General features: G+C 47.1%; 1 protein-coding gene across 2 annotated transcripts in view; it reads left to right on the forward strand.

The window, feature by feature from the left end:
• The window catches only part of CRHR2 (corticotropin releasing hormone receptor 2), a 512,276-nt gene that overhangs the window by 466,381 nt on the left and 26,713 nt on the right, over nucleotides 1-19,182 (forward strand). For both annotated transcript variants that reach the window (XM_082259069.1, XM_082259070.1), the window contains 2 exons: nucleotides 674-734; nucleotides 3,931-4,003. In XM_082259069.1, the coding sequence (XP_082115195.1) occupies nucleotides 674-734; nucleotides 3,931-4,003 (134 nt within the window). The remainder of the gene's footprint in view (nucleotides 1-673; nucleotides 735-3,930; nucleotides 4,004-19,182) is intronic.

The following is a 19,182-nucleotide window of genomic DNA, read 5'->3' on the forward strand; positions in this document are numbered from 1 at the left end:
GCAATTGTCCATTAAAGTGACGCAGTGCTGAATCACAAAATAGGGCCTTGTCAGGAAGGGGTCAAATCCTTCCAGTCTTAAAGTGGTTAAGAAATGATTCCTCCTTCTTGCAGCAGACTGATGACATCATCTGAGCCGAGGCAAATTCACTGGAGTGGAGCTCAAGGATAGCTTTGTAATGACGAAAGGTGGGAATTTTCTAAAAAAAATGATTCTCTCGCTGCTGAGACTTGCTACAAAGTTACAATATACAGTCTGATCGCTGGGGAACAGGAGACTAAAAAAAAATGTTTCCTACTGCCTGCAGCAGAATGATGACATCATCTGAGCCTAGGCAAATTCACTGGAGTGGAGCTCAAGGGTTTGTAATGATCAAAGGTGGAGATTTTCTAAAATCGATTCTCTTGCTGCTGAGATTTGCTACGAAGTTACAATGTTGCAGTCTGATCACTGGGGGGAGAGGAGACTGAGAAAATGCTTCCTTTTGCCCGCAGTAGACTGATGACATCACCTGAGCCTAGGCAATCTTACTGGGCTGGAGCTCAGGGATGGCTTTGTAATTATCAAAGGTGGAGCTTATATCTCTTTCTGTATATTATGAAGTCAGGAGTGTATTCATGCAGACTTGTGAAGTTACCTTAGTGATTCTGGCTGTGTTTGTGTTTTTGCGCAGGTATCCCGTGCCCGATAATAATCGCCTGGGCCATCGGAAAGCTGTGCAATGAAAATGAACAGTAAGTGGTTTAAAGCTCCAGCTAGATACTCATTTGAAATACATATTTATGAACTGTTTTATCTGCCAAAGAAGGTTTCATTCTGTTGGACCAGTCTTGTGACCCATAACCCCCTGCCAGACAGCACAGCCAGGTCTTCTGGCTCCAGTACATTTCTTTTACCATCTCTGTCTGCGTTTGGGAGATTCGCCCTGCTAGGACAGTGGTCTGTATCCACTAAGAGAAGGACAGTCCACATGCAGAAGTATATAAGAGGTTGATGGAGACACTGGTGCCACGGAGGTGCATGATGTCACACGATGCTTTGGGGTGCACTAGGAGAGGGATTCTCAACCTTATAGAGACCAGGGCCGGTAAATTCATCCAAAACCTTCCATTCTTCTACAGTAAAATGAATATACTCACACACTAAAAGTATTATAATACAAAATATGCCTTGGAAAGCTCATGGGGATGAGTGTCACTGTAGGGGGGGGGGGGGGGGTTGAAGGTTCTGAAGCAGGTTAGGGGACTTGGTGGCCCTGTGGAAAATTACGTTTCTAGCAGGGGATAAGGAAAACAATGGGGGACGCTGTCTCTGGAGGGGCTCTGGGTCTCTTCAGGAGGTTGGAGCATTTTTGGAAGGTTGGATGGCACTAATGGAGGTTGGAGAGCACTGTGGGGGCTGAGGGGCGCTGTGGTCCACAGTGGCCATGGCTTGGTGGTTAAGAACCATTGCACTAGGAGACACAGGGTACGCACTGGAGTCACGAAATGACACAAGATGCTCTGGGTTACATTTGGAGTCATGGGAGTGCACAGGGGTGAACTTTGAGTCACTAGATGACCCAGGGCACAATGGGGTGTCTGCAGTTACTAGAGGAGATGGCACTCTCTGGGGTGGGTAACATGGAGCGCTCCTGGAATCACAGAGAGCACAGCATGCTCTGGGGTACATTTGGAGTCATGGTGGTGCAGAGGGGGGTACTTGGAGTCATGGTAATACAGAGGGTGCACTTGGAGTTTTGGAAGTGCAGTGGGGTGCCCTTGTAGTCACAATGGTGCAGAGGGGTGCCCTTGGAGCCACAATGGAGGAGAAGGGTGCACTTGGAGTCATTGTGGTACAGACGGGATGCACTTGCAGGCATAGTAGTACAGAGGGGTGCACTTGTAGTCACAGGGATACAGAGGAGTGAACTTTCAGCCATGGGGGTACAGAGGAGTGAAATTTCAGCCATGGGGGTACAGAGGAGTGCACTTGCAGTCACAGAAGTACAGAGGTGTGCACTTGTAGTCACAGGGATACAGAGGAGTGAACTTGCAGCCATGGGGGGTACAGAGGCGAGCACTTGCAGTCACAGGAGTACAGAGTTTTGCACTTGCAGCCACAGGAGTACAGGACTGTGCACTTGCAGCCATGGGGTACAGAGGAGTGCACTTGCAGCAATGGGGGTACAGAGTTGTGCACTTGCAGCCATGGGGGTACAGAGGGGTGCACTTGCAGCCATGGGGGTACAGAGGAGTGCACTTGCAGCCATGGGGGCACAGAGCTGTGTACTTGCAGCCATGGAGGTACAGAGGAGTTCACTTGCAGCCATGAGGGTACAGAGGAGTGCACTTGCAGCCATGAGGGTACAGAGGAGTGCACTTGCAGTCTCAGGGGTACAGAGTTTTGCACTTGCAGCCATATGGGTACAGAGGGGTGCACTTGCAGCCATGGGGGTACAGAGGAGTGCACTTGCAGCCATAGGGGTACAGAGGAGTGCACGTGCAGCCATAGCCGTACAGAGGGGTGCACTTGCAGCCATGGGGGTACAGAGTTTTGCACTTGCAGTCTCAGGGGTACAGAGTTTTGCACTTGCAGCCATGGGGGTACAGAGGGGTGCACTTGCAGCCATGGGGGTACAGAGGGCTGTACTTGCAGCCATAGAGGTGCACCTAGAGCTAACTGGGGTACACTGGAAATACTGGGATGCACAAGGGGGGCAGTGCAGGGAACACTGGCAGCTGGGGAAGCTTGGGGGGGGGGGAACAGAGAACTGGAGACAGGCATGGGGGATGGGGGGGGGGTCAGGTTATAGTAGCAGATGGCTTCACTTATGTGTAGCGATGCATGGCTCAAACTCGCAACATCTCACCCTTCAAGCTGCTTCCGATCAAGAGACCCGATGAAAAGATTCCAGAAAATGTTTGAGTCGTCACCAGAACAGGAATTGGAGGACAATTATCGGATGGGCACACAGGTGACAATTATCGGATAGGCACACGTGTTCTGGTGATAACTGTCTTTATCTCCATACATTTGAGAGATTCCCTCGCCTGTTGTGTCTATGGGACAGGAAGTAAAGGGAAATCCCCCCAATGAGACACCGATGGTAGAAAAAAAAGAAAAAAACCTGACAAAGCTTTGTATACACTTCGGGGTGAAGGGGAGATTTACTAAAACGGATGCACACAGAATCTGGTGCAGCTGTGCATGGTAGCCAATCAGCTTCTAACTTCAGCTTGTTCAGTTAAAGAGGAGTTACACCCCCACCCCCACGAGAAAAAAATTTCAGTCAGGAGATACAAATACTGTAGCTGCTGACTTTTAATATTAGGACACTTACCTGTCCTGGTATCCCGCGATGTCGGCACCCCAACCAATTTTCCAGTCGGCTATCGGGTGCTGCCGCCGCCATTCGTTGTGAGGGAGACCGGCAGTGTAGCCTTGCATATTCACAGCCAGTTCCCTACTGCGCATGCGCGAAGCACGCTGCGCTTGGTGAATGGCCCGGTGGCGGGGGAAGGAGGAGGGAGGTCTCCCGAAAGTGGGGGCGGGTAACTGTCACAAAACAGGTACCCACCGAATGGTGCCAGATGTGGCAGCCAGCCGAGGGGGGGAGGAAGCAAACAAGCTGAGCTTCCCCTTTTGGGTGGAACTCCACTTTAGGCTTTGACAGTAAAACCTGGAAGCTGATTGGTTACTTTGTAGAACTGCACCGGATTCTGTGTGCACCAGTTTTAGTAAATCCCCCCTTTAAGTAGCTCTAACAAGCAACCCCCCCCCCCTCCTTATCCCAATTGTATTGTATTGTATCTGTACTATCTCCTGTTGATTTGTAAAGCGCTGTGCATAGTGTTGGCACAATATAAATCCTGTATCATAATAGTAATATAATAATTACATGAAAAGTTGATAACATGCCTATAAGTGACCTTTAATTGTTCTGAATAGGTGCTGGATCGGGAAAGAGCCGGGAAAATACATTGATTACATCTACCAAGGGCCCGTCATCCTGGTACTTCTTGTAAGTAACACTTGTGTGCTCATTTACTTTAGTCTGGGGGGGGGGGGGGGGGTTTTAGCTTAAAGTGTAACTAAGAGCAAAACATATTTTTTGTGTAGTCCTGTGCCCAGCGCTCTGTGTATTATGTAGTCCTGTGCCCAGCACTCTGTGTATTATGTAGTCCTGTGCCCAGCGCTTTGGATATTATGTAGTCCAGTGCCCTGCGCTCTGTGTATTATGTAGTCCTGTGCCCAGCGCTTTGGATATTATGTAGTCCAGTGCCCTGCGCTCTGTGTATTATGTAGTCCTGTGACCAGCGCTTTGTATATTATGTAGTCCAGTACCCTGCGTTCTATGTATTATGCAGTCCTGTGCCCAGCGCTCTGTGTATTATGTAGTCCTGTGCCCAGCACTTTGTATATTATGTAGTCCAGTACCCTGCACTTTGTGTTTTATGCAGTCCTGTGCCATTTGCCAAAAAAAAATAAAAAATATGTCCCCGGATTTAATTTTAAAAATCTGGTCACCTTATCCTAGGCAGGCTGTATTTGCATGCAGACCACACTAGGAAACGCACATAGAGTGCATTGCGAAAGTATTCGGCCCCCTTGAACTTTTCAACCTTTTGCCACATTTCAGGCTTCAAACATAAAGATATAAAACTGTATTTTTTTTTTTGTTTGTTTTTTTGAAGAATCAACAACAAGTGGGACACAATCTTGAAGTGACAGGAAATTTATTGGATATTTCAAATTTTTTTAACAAATAAAAGACTGAAAATTGGGCGTGCAAAATTATTCAGCCCCTTTACTTTCAGTGCAGCAAACTCTCTCCAGAAGTTCAGTGAGGATCTCTGAATGATCCAATGTTGACCTAAATGACTAATGATGATAAATAGAATCCACCTGTGTGTAATCAAGTCTCCGTATAAATGCATCTGCACTGTGATAGTCTCAGAGGTCAGTTTAAAGCGCAGAGAGCATCATGAAGAACAAGGAACACACCAGGCAGGTCCGAGATACTGTTGTGGAGAAGTTTAAAGCCGGATTTGGATGCAAAAAGATTTCCCAAGCTTTAAACATCCCAAGGAGCACTGTGCAAGTGATAATATTGAAATGGAAGGAGTATCAGACCACTGCAAATCTATGAAGACCTGGCCGTCCCTCTAAACTTTCAGCTCATACAAGGAGAAGACTGATCAGAGATGCAGCCAAGAGGCCCATGATCACTCTGGATGAACTGCAGAGATCTACAGCTGAGGTTGGAGACTCTGTCCATAGGACAACAATCAGTCGTATACTGCACAAATCTGGCCTTTATGGAAGAGTGGCAAGAAGAAAGCCATTTCTTAAAGATATCCATAAAAAGTGTCGTTTAAAGTTTGCCACAAGCCACCTGGGAGACACCAAACATGTGGAAGAAGGGGCTCTGGTCAGATGAAACCAAAATCAAACTTTTTGGCAACAATGCAAAACGTTATGTTTGGCGTAAAAGCAACACAGCTTATCACCCTGAACACACCATCCCCACTGTCAAACATGGTGGTGGCAGCATCATGGTTTGGGCCTGCTTTTCTTCAGCAGGGACCGGGAAGATGGTTAAAATTGATGGGAAGATGGATGGAGCCAAATACAGGACCATTCTGGAAGAAAACCTGATGGAGTCTGCAAAAGACCTGAGACTGGGACGGAGATTTGTCTTCCAACAAGACAATGATCCAAAACATAAAGCAAAATCTACAATGGAATAGTTCACAAATAAACACATCCAGGTGTTAGAATGGCCAAGTCAAAGTCCAGACCTGAATCCAATCGAGAATCTGTGGAAAGAACTGAAAACTGCTGTTCACAAACGCTCTCCATCCAACCTCACTGAGCTCGAGCTGTTTTGCAAGGAGGAATGGGCAAAAATTTCAGTCTCTCGATGTGCAAAACTGATAGAGACATACCCCAAGCGACTTACAGCTGTAATCGCAGCAAAAGGTGGCGCTACAAAGTATTAACTTAAAGGGGCTGAATAATTTTGCACGCCCAATTTTTCAGTTTTTTATTTGTTAAAAAAGTTTGAAATATCCAATAAATTCAGTTCCACTTCATGATTGTGTCCCACTTGTTGTTGATTCTTCAAAAAAATTACAGTTTTATATCTTTATGTTTGAAGCCTGAAATGTGGCAAAAGGTCGAAAAGTTCAAGGGGGGGGCGATTACTTTCGCAATGCACTGTATGTGATATTGAGCTTCCACCATTGCAAGAATTAAAATCCAATGAATGAAAGGGTGGGCCAGGGACAGCCAAACTGAGGGCTATAGATGATGCTGGAAGTCCTCCAGACAGGAAATGAGGTGGGTTCTATCTGACTTGCTGCAGCTTCTGATGCACACTGTGAGAAGCTCACAGTGTGCGGTGAAATCAGAGTAAGCCATTTCAGTCCAGGAGAGGAGGCGGTACAACTGTGCAAGACTGAAGGGAAGGCCGGAGGTCAGATTTAAACTCCCGTTCATACCAAAGGCTATTTGCAACAAAATCATCCTGGTGAGCCTAGGACTTCATGTATAGGAAGCATTTATATGGAAGTAAATGATAAAAAAAAAAGAAAAAAAAAAAAAAGATACTGTATAAAATGACTGTATAATATTTCCCTAAAGTGCTGAGTCTGGTTATATCTGACTACCTTCTGGCAAATGCCGCCGGGCCAGGCCAGGTACAGGTCATCTGTGTTCATTCAGCCCTCTCCTGCTAGAACCTTTCTGCCGCACACTGCTCGTTCATTGCATAACTTTTTGATCTGATCAGCAAGGACTCTTCTCCATTCAGATTGTGATGACCTCGAGCCGTTTCTAGAAGATTAATAAGTCCGGGAGCGGACGTCTCTCGGTAAATAGGGGAATGTTTCTTCCAGGCAGTTTTATTGATGGAGCTTATTTTCCCAACATTCAATTAAATGAAGTTTCATGGCTGTCCTTGGGGAAGGGAGAGCGATATCAGAGGACGGCACTGCTTGACACGGGGAGAGTCTATAAGAGAGTTACCGGAAAACGACTGCCCAAAGCCCGCTGTCCTACCCAATAACACAGCATGACATAGTGCTGGAGGACAGGAGAGAGGAGGATTTATCATAGACAACCAGAGCTCACCGGGGAATGAGGGAATGAATGAGCAGAACATGAGGAGCAGAATATGAGGATCTATTGTGTTCAACATCCAATGATACAACAGTATGTCTGATAGATAGATAGATAGATAGATAGATAGATAGATAGATAGATAGATAGATAGATAGATAGATAGATAGATAGATAGATAGATAGATAGATAGATAAACACAGCGAGTCCCCATCCTCAATAAGGGACATATACAGGCATGCCAGTGAAGCATTGAGTTGGAAACTTGATGCTTTGGGGCTGTTTCTCTGATAAAGGTACAGGCTGACTTTGCCCCCATTGAGGGGCCATCAGACGGGGCCATGTATTGTAAAATCTTGGATGAGAATCTTCTTCCCTCAGAGAGAACACTGAAGATGGGTCATGGATGGGTCTTCCAGCATGACAATGACCCAAAACATACCACCAAGGCAACAAAGAAGTGGCTCAAGAAGAAGCATATGAAGGTCATGGAGTAGCCTAGTAAGTCTCCAGACCAACTACAAGAAACGTCCTACCTCTGTGCTTGCCAATAAGAGTTTCTCCACCAAGTACGAAGTACTCCACCTCAAACTCGCCCAGCCATGTCTTTATGGACCTTGCTTTGTGCACTGGTGCGCAGTCATGTTGAAACAGGAAGGGGCCATCCCCAAACTGTTCCCACAAAGTCAGCATTTTTATTCCTCCAAACAAGGTAAGTCCACCTCCTCATTAAGGGACATGTACAGCCATTCCAGTGAAGCACTGAGGTGGAAACATGATGGTTTGGGGCTGTTTCTCTATAAAAGGTACAGGCTGACTTTGCCCCCTTTGAGGGGCCAATGGACGGGGCCATGTATTGTAAAATCTTGGATGAGAACCTTCTTCCCTCAGAGAGAACACTGAAGATGGGTCATGGATGGGTCTTCCAGCATGGCAATGACCCAAAACATACCACCAAGGCAACAAAGAAGTGGCTCAAGAAGAAGCATATGAAGGTCATGAAGTGGCCTAGTCAGTCTCCAGACCTTAATTCTATAGAAAATGAATGGAGGGAGCTGAAAGTTGCCAAGAGACAGCCAAGAAACCCTAGGGATTTAGAGAAAATCTGTAAAGAAGAGTGGACCAAAATCCCTCCTGAGATGTGTGCAAACCTGGTAACCAACTACAAGAAACTTCTTACCTCTGTGCTTGCCAACAAGGATTTCTCCACCAAGTACTAAGTACTCCACCTCAAACTCGCTCAGCCATGTCTTTATGGACCTTGGCTTTGTGCACTTATGCCCAGTCATGTTGAAACAGGAAGGGGCCATCCCCAAACTCTTCCCACAAAGTCAGAATTTTTCTTCCTCCAAACATGGCAAGTCCCCCTCCTCAATAAGGGACATGTACAGCCATTCCAGTGAAGCACTGAGGTGGAACCATGATGCTTTGGAGCTGTTTCTCTGTGGAAGGTACAGGCCGACTTTGCCCCATTGAGGGGCCATCAGATGGGGCCATGTATTGTAAAATCTTGGATGAGAACCTTCTTCCCTCAGAGAGAACACTGAAGATGGGTCATGGATAGGTCCATAAAAAAAACATACCGCCAAGGCAACAAAGAAGTGGCTCAAGAAGATGCATATGAAGGTCATGGAGTGGCTGTCAGGACTCTGGAGGCGAGCCTGACGTGCATTGGGTAGCCTCTAGCTCACCGAGGGATGGAGCACAGATGAGTCACCCAGGCAGTAGATAACCCGAGGTGCGGAATCTAAGTGCCAACCGGTCTTCACCATAGCCTCTGATGGTGAGGATGGATTTTGCTGCGTGTATAGCACCAGGTAGTGGTCCTCAGGGTTGCCCCCGCCAGGAGGTGAACAGGTCCAGATCCATTGGCAGAGAAACAGACAAGGATAAGGCAGAAGAGTGGTCACAAACAAGCCGAGGTCAGGGCGGGCAGCAGACAAGCGAGGTGAGGGACAAGCCAGGAGGTCAAACAGGAATCAAACTGGTCTCAGTTTCAGGAACACAGGAGAAGCTGCAGACAAGACAGCAAAGTGTAAATGAACCAGCCACCCTTAAATAGGCCATTTGAGCGCCAAGACCAAAAAGGTCATTGCGTGCGCATGCGCGTTCGTCTACGTGCTCGTGCATTGGCGAACGCCTGTTAGCCATTGAATGGGCCGTCACGCATTGGCAAACAGCTGTTAACCATTAAATGGGCAAAAGGGAGTTTCGTGTCTGCGCACTTCAGTGTGCACAGGGAGCGTTCCTGACAGTGGCCTAGTCAGTCTCCAGACCTTAATCCTATAGAAAATGTATGAAGGGAGCTGAAAGTTGCCAAGAGACAGCCAAGAAACCTTAGCGATTTAGAGAAGATCTGCAAAGAAGAGTGGAGAAAAATCCCTCCTGAGATGTGTGTAAACCTGGTAACCAACTACAAGAAACGTCTGACCTCTGTGCTTGCCAACAAGGGTTTCTCCACCAAGTATTAAGCCATGTTTTGCTTAGGGATCAAATAATTATTTTACTCACTGAACTGCAAACTAATTTATAGTATTTGTTTTATGTGTTTTTTTCTGGATTGTTGGTTGATATTCTGTCTCACCTATTTAAAATACACCAATCATAAAATATATAGACCATTAATTTCTTTGTAAGTGGGCAAACTTACGAAAACTGGGGGGATATGTAACAGAATCGCGACCCATGCTGTGTTTGTGGGCTTCTGTCAGAATACTGCTTCCTCCTGTCTGAACATAGATATCAGATATTACAGCGCCCCCATACAAAACTAGCCGCAACTTAGCTTGTATCAGATCTGGAACAACAACTTTTATTGAACAGATTCACACACAATATATACCACACAGGAAGACATCCCCCGCCTGATCAGATTACCCCACCAGGTGCCTGTTTACATTATCATATGCAGATGAAATTGTGTACAGAAATATAATTAACATATCTAAGGAACAACCAACACAAACAGTATTCTACTTTCCCACTAGCTACTAATAGATGACAGTGATTTAATTAACTTGAGTTAATTAACTAGCAGACTGGCTGTCATCTAGCTCATGAAGTACAATACACATTATTAGAAGTGTGAACACATCCCCACAGTAGACAATACATGAGTAAATCAGCACAATCAACAATGTGTGGAAGACAGGTGGTTGAGCTGATGATATTAGGATCTGCTATGAGTCTGGCTGTGCGGAGCAGTCACCTATTGGCAATAGGCAGCTAGGCCTTTAACTTGAATCCTAGGCCTAGAGTCCCAGAGTTTTTATATATTCCTTCAGGTATATTGTTGGTAAATATTACTGTTCCATTTGAAGTAATCCAAACCATATTCTCAGTGTCCATTAAGTAGCTGTCCATTTCCTTGGTCACCATGTGCCCCTAATAGACACAGGTTGACTTACACATAAGAGGGACCTAGGGAGCTGAGAAGGAGATTTCTCAACCTCTCAAAGGTAGGAATAAGTGTAGCGCTAATCAGTTCATAAAGGCAGTGTCCACATCCAAGGAGAGAACTTAAACGTGATCTTCCGCTGATATAATCCTCTATTAGTGCTGTGAGGACCACCAAAAAACACCCAATCACACAGCCTCTTACCAATTCGCTTCGACCCTCATTACAAAGGTCAATGTAGGCAGCAGATCCTTTAAACAACGTAAATGGCCGTGAGATCCTTTCGGCGTTCTTCCCCATTATTCCTCTCCCTTGGTCTCAATAATCCAGTAAGATCATGTGGAGATAAGCAGTAGGGATGATCGAACTTTTGAAAAGTTCGGTTCGACCAGAACACCCGAACTTCACGAAAGTTCGGTTCGGATTTCAGAACCCCATTGAAATCAATGGGACCCGAACTTCTGTAATCAAAAACACAATTTTTAAGCCCTAAAACCCAATAAATGCCCCTAAAAAGTGCCTAGGGTTCTGGGTCATGCCCCAGGGACTATTAATCACACAAAAAAAAGTTCTTAAAAATTGTCGTTTTTGATAGATAGCCAATTATTGAAAAAATTAAAAAAAAAAAAAAAAAAAAGATTTATTTGGATTTAGTGTCTGGGGGGTCTAAAAGGTGTACCTGTGAAGTTTCAGCTCTGTAGCATGTCCAGAACCAGAATTACAGCATACCAAACCTTCAAAAATGACTTTTTTGCTTAACCGCACCTTTCTTTTGCTCCTAATCAACGGCTCAGCCAATGTGTATGATGGGGACATAATGCAGTGCACTGGGAACAAGATTAGAGGTTTTTTTGGAAAAAGGTGCTGTCTCTTTAAATGTGCATATAATTAACGGGTGTATTTCCACAATGGGGCTTTTATTACCAAATGTTTCAAGAAGTCCAAAGATGTATGTAATTGCACTTTATTTCATGTAAAATGGTGTTTGGTGCACTTTAACTTGAAATCTCACAAGAAACAGACATATATGCACGGATACATTGAGGGTTAGGGGTAGGGGCCACAATGTAGTGCAGAGTGAACAAGATTAGAGATGTTTTGGATGAATACTGTTGTCTCTTGACTTTGAATAGAAGTAAAGGATGCTTAAAAATTGGGCATTTGGTGGTGCGGACGATGCCTTGACACCATATCCCTATGAAAGTGCTGGTAATGAAAGCAATAATTGCCTTTGTAAGGAAAAAAATTACAATGATATGCATCTGTGTGACAGGTGCGCAAAAATTGTTGTTTGGGTGTTGGCGGAGCCATACCACTGTAAGCCCAAAGAGCTGGTGTTGAAGAAGGCGTAAAAATTATGAAGGTGTGCACATGTGGAACAGGTGCGCAAACATGGTAGTTTTGGTGTTGGCGGAGCCTCCCCACCATAACCCCAAAGAGCTGGCTTTGAAGGAGGCCCAAAAATTGTAAAGGTGTGCACCTGTGGAACAGGTTCGCAAACATGGTAGTTTTTGTTTAGCATAGCCTCCCCACCTTAACCCCAAAGAGCTGGTGTTGAAGGAGGCCCAAAAATTGTAAAGGTGTGCACCTGTGGAACAGGTGCGCAAACATTGTAGTTTTTGTTTTAGCATAGCCTCCCCACCTTAACCCCAAAGAGCTGGCGTTGAAGGAGGCCCAAAAATTGTAAAGGTGTGCACCTGTGGAACAGGTGCGCAAACATTGTAGTTTTTGTTTTAGCATAGCCTCCCCACCTTAACCCCAAAGAGCTGGTGTTGAAGGAGGCCCAAAAATTGTAAAGGTGTGCACCTGTGGAACAGGTGCGCAAACATTGTCGTTTTTGTTTTAGCATAGCCTCCCCACCTTAACCCCAAAGAGCTGGTGTTGAAGGAGGCCCAAAAATTGTAAAGGTGTGCACCTGTGGAACAGGTTCGCAAACATGGTAGTTTTTGTTTAGCATAGCCTCCCCACCTTAACCCCAAAGAGCTGGTGTTGAAGGAGGCCCAAAAATTGTAAAGGTGTGCACCTGTGGAACAGGTGCGCAAACATTGTCGTTTTTGTTTTAGCATAGCCTCCCCACCTTAACCCCAAAGAGCTGGTGTTGAAGGAGGCCCAAAAATTGTAAAGGTGTGCACCTGTAGAACAGGTGCGCAAACATTGTCGTTTTTGTTTTAGCATAGCCTCCCCACCTTAACCCCAAAGAGCTGGCGTTGAAGGAGGCCCAAAAATTGTAAAGGTGTGCACCTGTGGAACAGGTGCGCAAACATTGTAGTTTTTGTTTTAGCATAGCCTCCCCACCTTAACCCCAAAGAGCTGGTGTTGAAGGAGGCCCAAAAATTGTAAAGGTGTGCACCTGTGGAACAGGTGCGCAAACATTGTCGTTTTTGTTTTAGCATAGCCTCCCCACCTTAACCCCAAAGAGCTGGCGTTGAAGGAGGCCCAAAAATTGTAAAGGTGTGCACCTGTGGAACAGGTGCGCAAACATTGTAGTTTTTGTTTTAGCATAGCCTCCCCACCTTAACCCCAAAGAGCTGGTGTTGAAGGAGGCCCAAAAATTGTAAAGGTGTGCACCTGTGGAACAGGTGCGCAAACATTGTCGTTTTTGTTTTAGCATAGCCTCCCCACCTTAACCCCAAAGAGCTGGTGTTGAAGGAGGCCCAAAAATTGTAAAGGTGTGCACCTGTGGAACAGGTTCGCAAACATGGTAGTTTTTGTTTAGCATAGCCTCCCCACCTTAACCCCAAAGAGCTGGTGTTGAAGGAGGCCCAAAAATTGTAAAGGTGTGCACCTGTGGAACAGGTGCGCAAACATTGTCGTTTTTGTTTTAGCATAGCCTCCCCACCTTAACCCCAAAGAGCTGGCGTTGAAGGAGGCCCAAAAATTGTAAAGGTGTGCACCTGTGGAACAGGTGCGCAAACATTGTAGTTTTTGTTTTAGCATAGCCTCCCCACCTTAACCCCAAAGAGCTGGTGTTGAAGGAGGCCCAAAAATTGTAAAGGTGTGCACCTGTGGAACAGGTGCGCAAACATTGTCGTTTTTGTTTTAGCATAGCCTCCCCACCTTAACCCCAAAGAGCTGGTGTTGAAGGAGGCCCAAAAATTGTAAAGGTGTGCACCTGTGGAACAGGTGCGCAAACATTGTCGTTTTTGTTTTAGTATAGCCTCCCCACCTTAACCCCCAAAGAGCTGGTGTTGAAGGAGGCCCAAAAATTGTAAAGGTGTGCACCTGTGGAACAGGTGCGCAAACATTGTCGTTTTTGTTTTAGCATAGCCTCCCCACCTTAACCCCAAAGAGCTGGCGTTGAAGGAGGCCCAAAAATTGTAAAGGTGTGCACCTGTGGAACAGGTGCGCAAACATTGTAGTTTTTGTTTTAGCATAGCCTCCCCACCTTAACCCCAAAGAGCTGGTGTTGAAGGAGGCCCAAAAATTGTAAAGGTGTACACCTGTGGAACAGGTGCGCAAACATTGTCGTTTTTGTTTTAGCATAGCCTCCCCACCTTAACCCCAAAGAGCTGGTGTTGAAGGAGGCCCAAAAATTGTAAAGGTGTGCACCTGTGGAACAGGTGCGCAAACATTGTCGTTTTTGTTTTAGTATAGCCTCCCCACCTTAACCCCAAAGAGCTGGTGTTGAAGGAGGCCCAAAAATTGTAAAGGTGTGCACCTGTGGAACAGGTGCGCAAACATTGTAGTTTTTGTTTTAGCATAGCCTCCCCACCTTAACCCCAAAGAGCTGGTGTTGAAGGAGGCCCAAAAATTGTAAAGGTGTGCACCTGTGGAACAGGTGCCCAAACATTGTCGTTTTTGTTTTAGCATAGCCTCCCCACCTTAACCCCAAAGAGCTGGTGTTGAAGGAGGCCCAAAAATTGTAAAGGTGTGCACCTGTGGAACAGGTGCGCAAACATTCTCGTTTTTGTCATAACCAAAATGAGGTTCTGTGAACGTAAAGAGAATGAGAGGAGGGTTTGAGGGTGGCACCATGGTCCAGGCTTAAACTGAGGCTCAACTGCCACATCACAACGATAGCCTAGTCTACAAGGTCTGCATCAGGTGCATCAAAGCTTGATATCCACGACTGATTCATCTTAATGAATGTCAAACGGTCGACTGAGTCGGTGGAGAGTCTAGTTCGATGGTCTGTGACGAATCCTCCTGCTGCGCTGAATGCCCGTTCCGATAGGACACTGGAAGCAGGGCAGGCCAACAACTCCATGGCATACTGGGCCAGTTCTGGCCAGTGGTCTAATCTTAAGACCCAGTATGCCAGTGGATCGGATTCGTCACATGAAAAGCCCTCTGTGTCACTTTGTGCCCTCACGTAATCGTCCACCATGTGATGCAGACGGTGTCGATGCGATGTGGCAGCTGAGAGGCCTGGGCGGTGAGGACTAAAAAAAGACCGAAAGGCATCCGTCAACCGCACGCCTTCTCCAACGCTCCTCTCGTGACCACCAGTAGAATCCATGGTAGGTTGTCCCCGCCCCTGCACCCTACGGGAGTCGGGGAACATGTTCACCAGATTCCTCTTGAGACTGTCCTCAAGGGATTTGATCCTGTGGACTCTATGGGTGGATGGGAAAAGCTCCGAGACTTTACACTTGTACCGGGGGTCAAGTAGGGTGGCCAACCAATAGTGGTTAGTCTCTTTAATGGCCTTGATTCTGGGGTCCTTTCGCAGGCTCTGGAGCATGATGTTTCCCATGCGTCGCAAATTAGCGAAGGCCTGAGAAGCTGACTCCTCGGGGTCACTCATAACGACATTATCTTCAACGGGCTCCTCCTCCTCCCAGCCACGTACTACTCCAAAGTGTCCCGAGGGAGTCAAACTAGGCCTTGCAGATTGCCGCATGTCTTCCTCCTCCTCCTCCTCAAACCCTGCAAAAGTTCCCGCAGAATCGTCCTCCTCCTCCTCTTCCACCCCTGGATCCTGCTCGGGCCTCTGGGAGCTAGGCATAATGGGGTCAGGATTCTCAGGATAAAGGGGGCCTTGAGAGGCAAGGAAGTCCTCCTCTTCCTCCTGCTGCTCTGCCTCCAGTGCCCTGTCCATAATGCCACGCAGAGTGTGCTCCAACAAAAACAGTACCGGTAGGGTGTCACTGATGCATGCGCTGTCCCGGCTGACCATCCTTGTGGCCTCCTCAAATGGCGAGAGGACAGCGCATGCATCCTTAATCAAAAGCCACTGCCGTGGTGAAAAGAAGCCCAGGCGCGCAGAGCCAGTGCTGGTGCCGTACTCGCATAGGTATTCATTGAGGGCCCTCTGCTGCGTGTACAGGCGCTGCAGCATAGCCAAGGTGGAGTTCCAGCGGGTGGGCATGTCACAGATGAGGCGGTGTACCGGCAGGTGAAACTCGCGCTGCACTTCGGCCAAACGTGCAGTGGCACTGTACGACCGCCTGAAGTGACTGCACACCCTTCTTGCCATCCTTAGCACATCCTGCATTCCCGGGTACGAGTTCAAAAACTGCTGTACCACGAGATTCAGGACATGCGCCAGGCATGGCACATGGGTTAACTTTCCCTGACGAAGGGCGGCCAGGAGGTTTGACCCATTATCAGTAACCACCATCCCTGGCTGCAGCTGGCGTGGTGTCAACCACCTCTGGGCCTGTGCCTGCAGAGCCCCAAGAATCTGAGGGGCAGTGTGCTGCCTGTCCCCTAGACACACAAGCTGCAGCACTGCGTGACACCTTTTGGCCTGAGACATAGAATAGCCCTTTGAACGTTTACGTGGTATCTCATCATATTCAAAGGACCATTCTGCAGAGGAGGGCATGGAGGAGGTAGAGGAGGAGGAGCAGGAGGGGGTAGAAGTGATCGATCTACCCGGATCAGCGACACCACCAGCTGTTTGCAGACGTGGGGGCAACACTGGCTGCAGCACCGAGCCCTGGCTACAATCCCTTCCACTGGCAAGCAGTGTCACCCAGTGAGCAGTGACAGAAATGTACCGTCCCTGCCCATGTTTGCTTGACCAAGTGTCAGCCGTCAAGTGTATCTTACGGCTGACTGACTTGGCCAGGGATGACACTACATTGCCTTCCACATGTTGGTATAGGGATGGCAGGGCCTTACGGGAAAAGTAATGCCGACTTGGCACCTGCCACTGTGGAACTGCACATTTTGCGAAGTCACGGAAGGGAGCAGACTCTACCAGGTTAAATGGTAATAGTTGCAGAGCCAGTAGTTTAGCCAAACTACTGTTTAGACGCTGGGCATGTGGGTGGCGGGGAGTATACATTTTTTTTCGTTCCAGCATGTGTGGAATCGAAATTTGGCGTCTAGATGATACAGCTGGTGGTGTGCTGGAGGTAGATGCGACACTGCCTGCTATATCATCATCCCTGCCAGTGGAGGCTGCCAACAGGTGACGAGTGACTATAGCAGGGCCAGGAACAGACTGATGTGCAGGTGGAGCAGGTGGAGCAGATGGAGCATGAGGAGGAGCGCGAGGAGAACTAGGAGGCCGACTGACCAATCTTTGGCCCTTTTGTGGGTTCTTTAAATGCTCCTGCCAACGGGCCGAGTGGTGGGTTGTCAAATGCCTGTTTAGGCAGCTTGTACCCAGGTGGTTGACATTTTTGCCACATTTTATACCCTTCTTACAAATCTTGCAGATCGCAACTGTTTTATCTGCATGGGATGTCTCAAAAAAGGCCCAGCAAGATGAGGTGTGTATAGTGGCCCGGGAGACAACAGGTGCGGCCTTAGATGGAGTAGGCCGTCTGCTCTCCCCTCTTGCTTGCTCTGCCTCCTCCTCAACCTCAGACCCAACATCTGACTCCATCAAAGACTGAGCATCAGGCCTGGCCTGGGAGACAACAGGTGCGGCCTTAGATGGAGCGGGCCGTCTGCTCTCCCCTCTTGTTTGCTCTGCCTCCTCCTCAAACTCAGACCCAACATCAGACTCCATAAAGGACTGAGCATCAGGCTGGAGTAGATGGCCGACACTGTGGTCAAACAGCTCAGCTGACTCCTCTGCCATGTCTGAAATTGGGTCTAAGGGAGGACATGAGGTGGACATGGACTCATCTGTATTTGTTCTGACAACTGCAGAAGACTGACCACTTTTCTCTGCCTGGGTCACTGTAGTTGCAGATGATGCCGATGATGAGGGTTTGTTCATATAGTCCACCACCTCCTGTACATACTGTGGACGTATAGCTTGGCCACTGCCGGAGAACAATCCAAATGGTGGCCTGGCTGAGGACTGACCACCACGTCCACCCCTGCCTCTAGACACCCTAGAAGCTGTGCCCCTTTCCGCAGCAGGGCCACGTATGCCTTTTCTTGGTCTACCAGGCATATTTCTCAATGATGCGTTGGCAACTGTGTGCGGTGAAAAACGCACACTGCTATGCGACCCACAGTTGTCGCTGGATACAGCACAGCAGTTGCGTGTCACGCACAGTTGCAAAGGCTTTTGTACAGTGCACCTAACGCTTTGAACAACAGGCGTTAAGTTGTCACTGTATTTTGCTGCCTAGCAAGCACGTATACCTGCTGTGATACAGCAGCACTGTGCCACGTGCTCACTAAACAGAACCCTCACACTTTCCCTACAGAAACTAAATTTTCAAATCTAACTAATGTAGTACAAAGTTCCCTAACTACACTAGATATCCCTTTCCACTAAATAGAAAGCTCCATACAGCAGAAGACTGACACTGTCCCTTAAGTTTTTTTTTTTTTTTTTGTAACTCTAAGAACCAGCACAATCGCTGTATCTAACTACACTGGCTGTAAGCTAAATACAATTCTGCTATATGGAGCTTTAGAACCACTCGATATGTAGGAAATGTAGTGTAGCAAGCAGGAGTCAGACAGAACTGCTTCAACTCTCTTCAACAGGCTCTGGATAACTGTGCTAGGGGTTAGGCGGGGCCATCTTATATAGTGTGGGGCGTATTCACTCCTGATTGGCCTCTGGTCCCCGTAGTCACTCCAATCACGTTCCTAGGAGACTCCTGCCCCCTCATTGGCTTTTGCAGACGTTTCTGGGCCAATCACGGGCTTTTAAAGCCCAGTTCCTGTCCCAGTGCATTTTGGGCGGTTCTGGTGGCCGAATACCGAACTTTTGCCGCAAAAAGTTTGGTATTCGGCCGAATATCGAACATCCAATGTTCGGGTCGAACCGATGGTCGACCCGAACCGTTCGATCATCCCTAATAAGCAGGACACCTCTCATAGTGTATATATCATCAGATCATTTATTATAAATAATATATATGAGAGCAGAGGCAGCGTCAATAGTTAAAATGTTAATCACAGTCCATAAAATAATTTATTAGTCCACAAAAGTCCATAATAGAGGTTGAAGCGAGAAGAGTCATCCGACACCAGTGAAAAAGGGTGGAATTTGTTCATCAATCACCGCATGGTAAATCAAAATTGCTTACCAGATCAATTTGACCCTCATGTTATAGAGTGGTCACCATGAGCAGATTTCAATCAAACAACACTGGATATGGATGAAAGGATAGAATCGCACACTTCTCACAGGATGATAACACCTCAGACTAAAGGAGACTTTGATGGTGCAGTACGTTCAAATAAGACAATTTCGTGATTCATATTGCACTTACATAAGAAGAGTTCAAAAGGAATGTGTACATCATACAAGCAGTCCGCGGCTAACAAGCGTGCTGTCGTCCGACGTAGGGCTCCAACTTATGTGTTTCGTCAT

Source organism: Pelophylax lessonae (assembly GCF_965119305.1).
Source record: "Pelophylax lessonae genome assembly, chromosome: 5".
In the NCBI taxonomy this organism is placed as follows: Eukaryota; Metazoa; Chordata; class Amphibia; order Anura; family Ranidae; genus Pelophylax; species Pelophylax lessonae.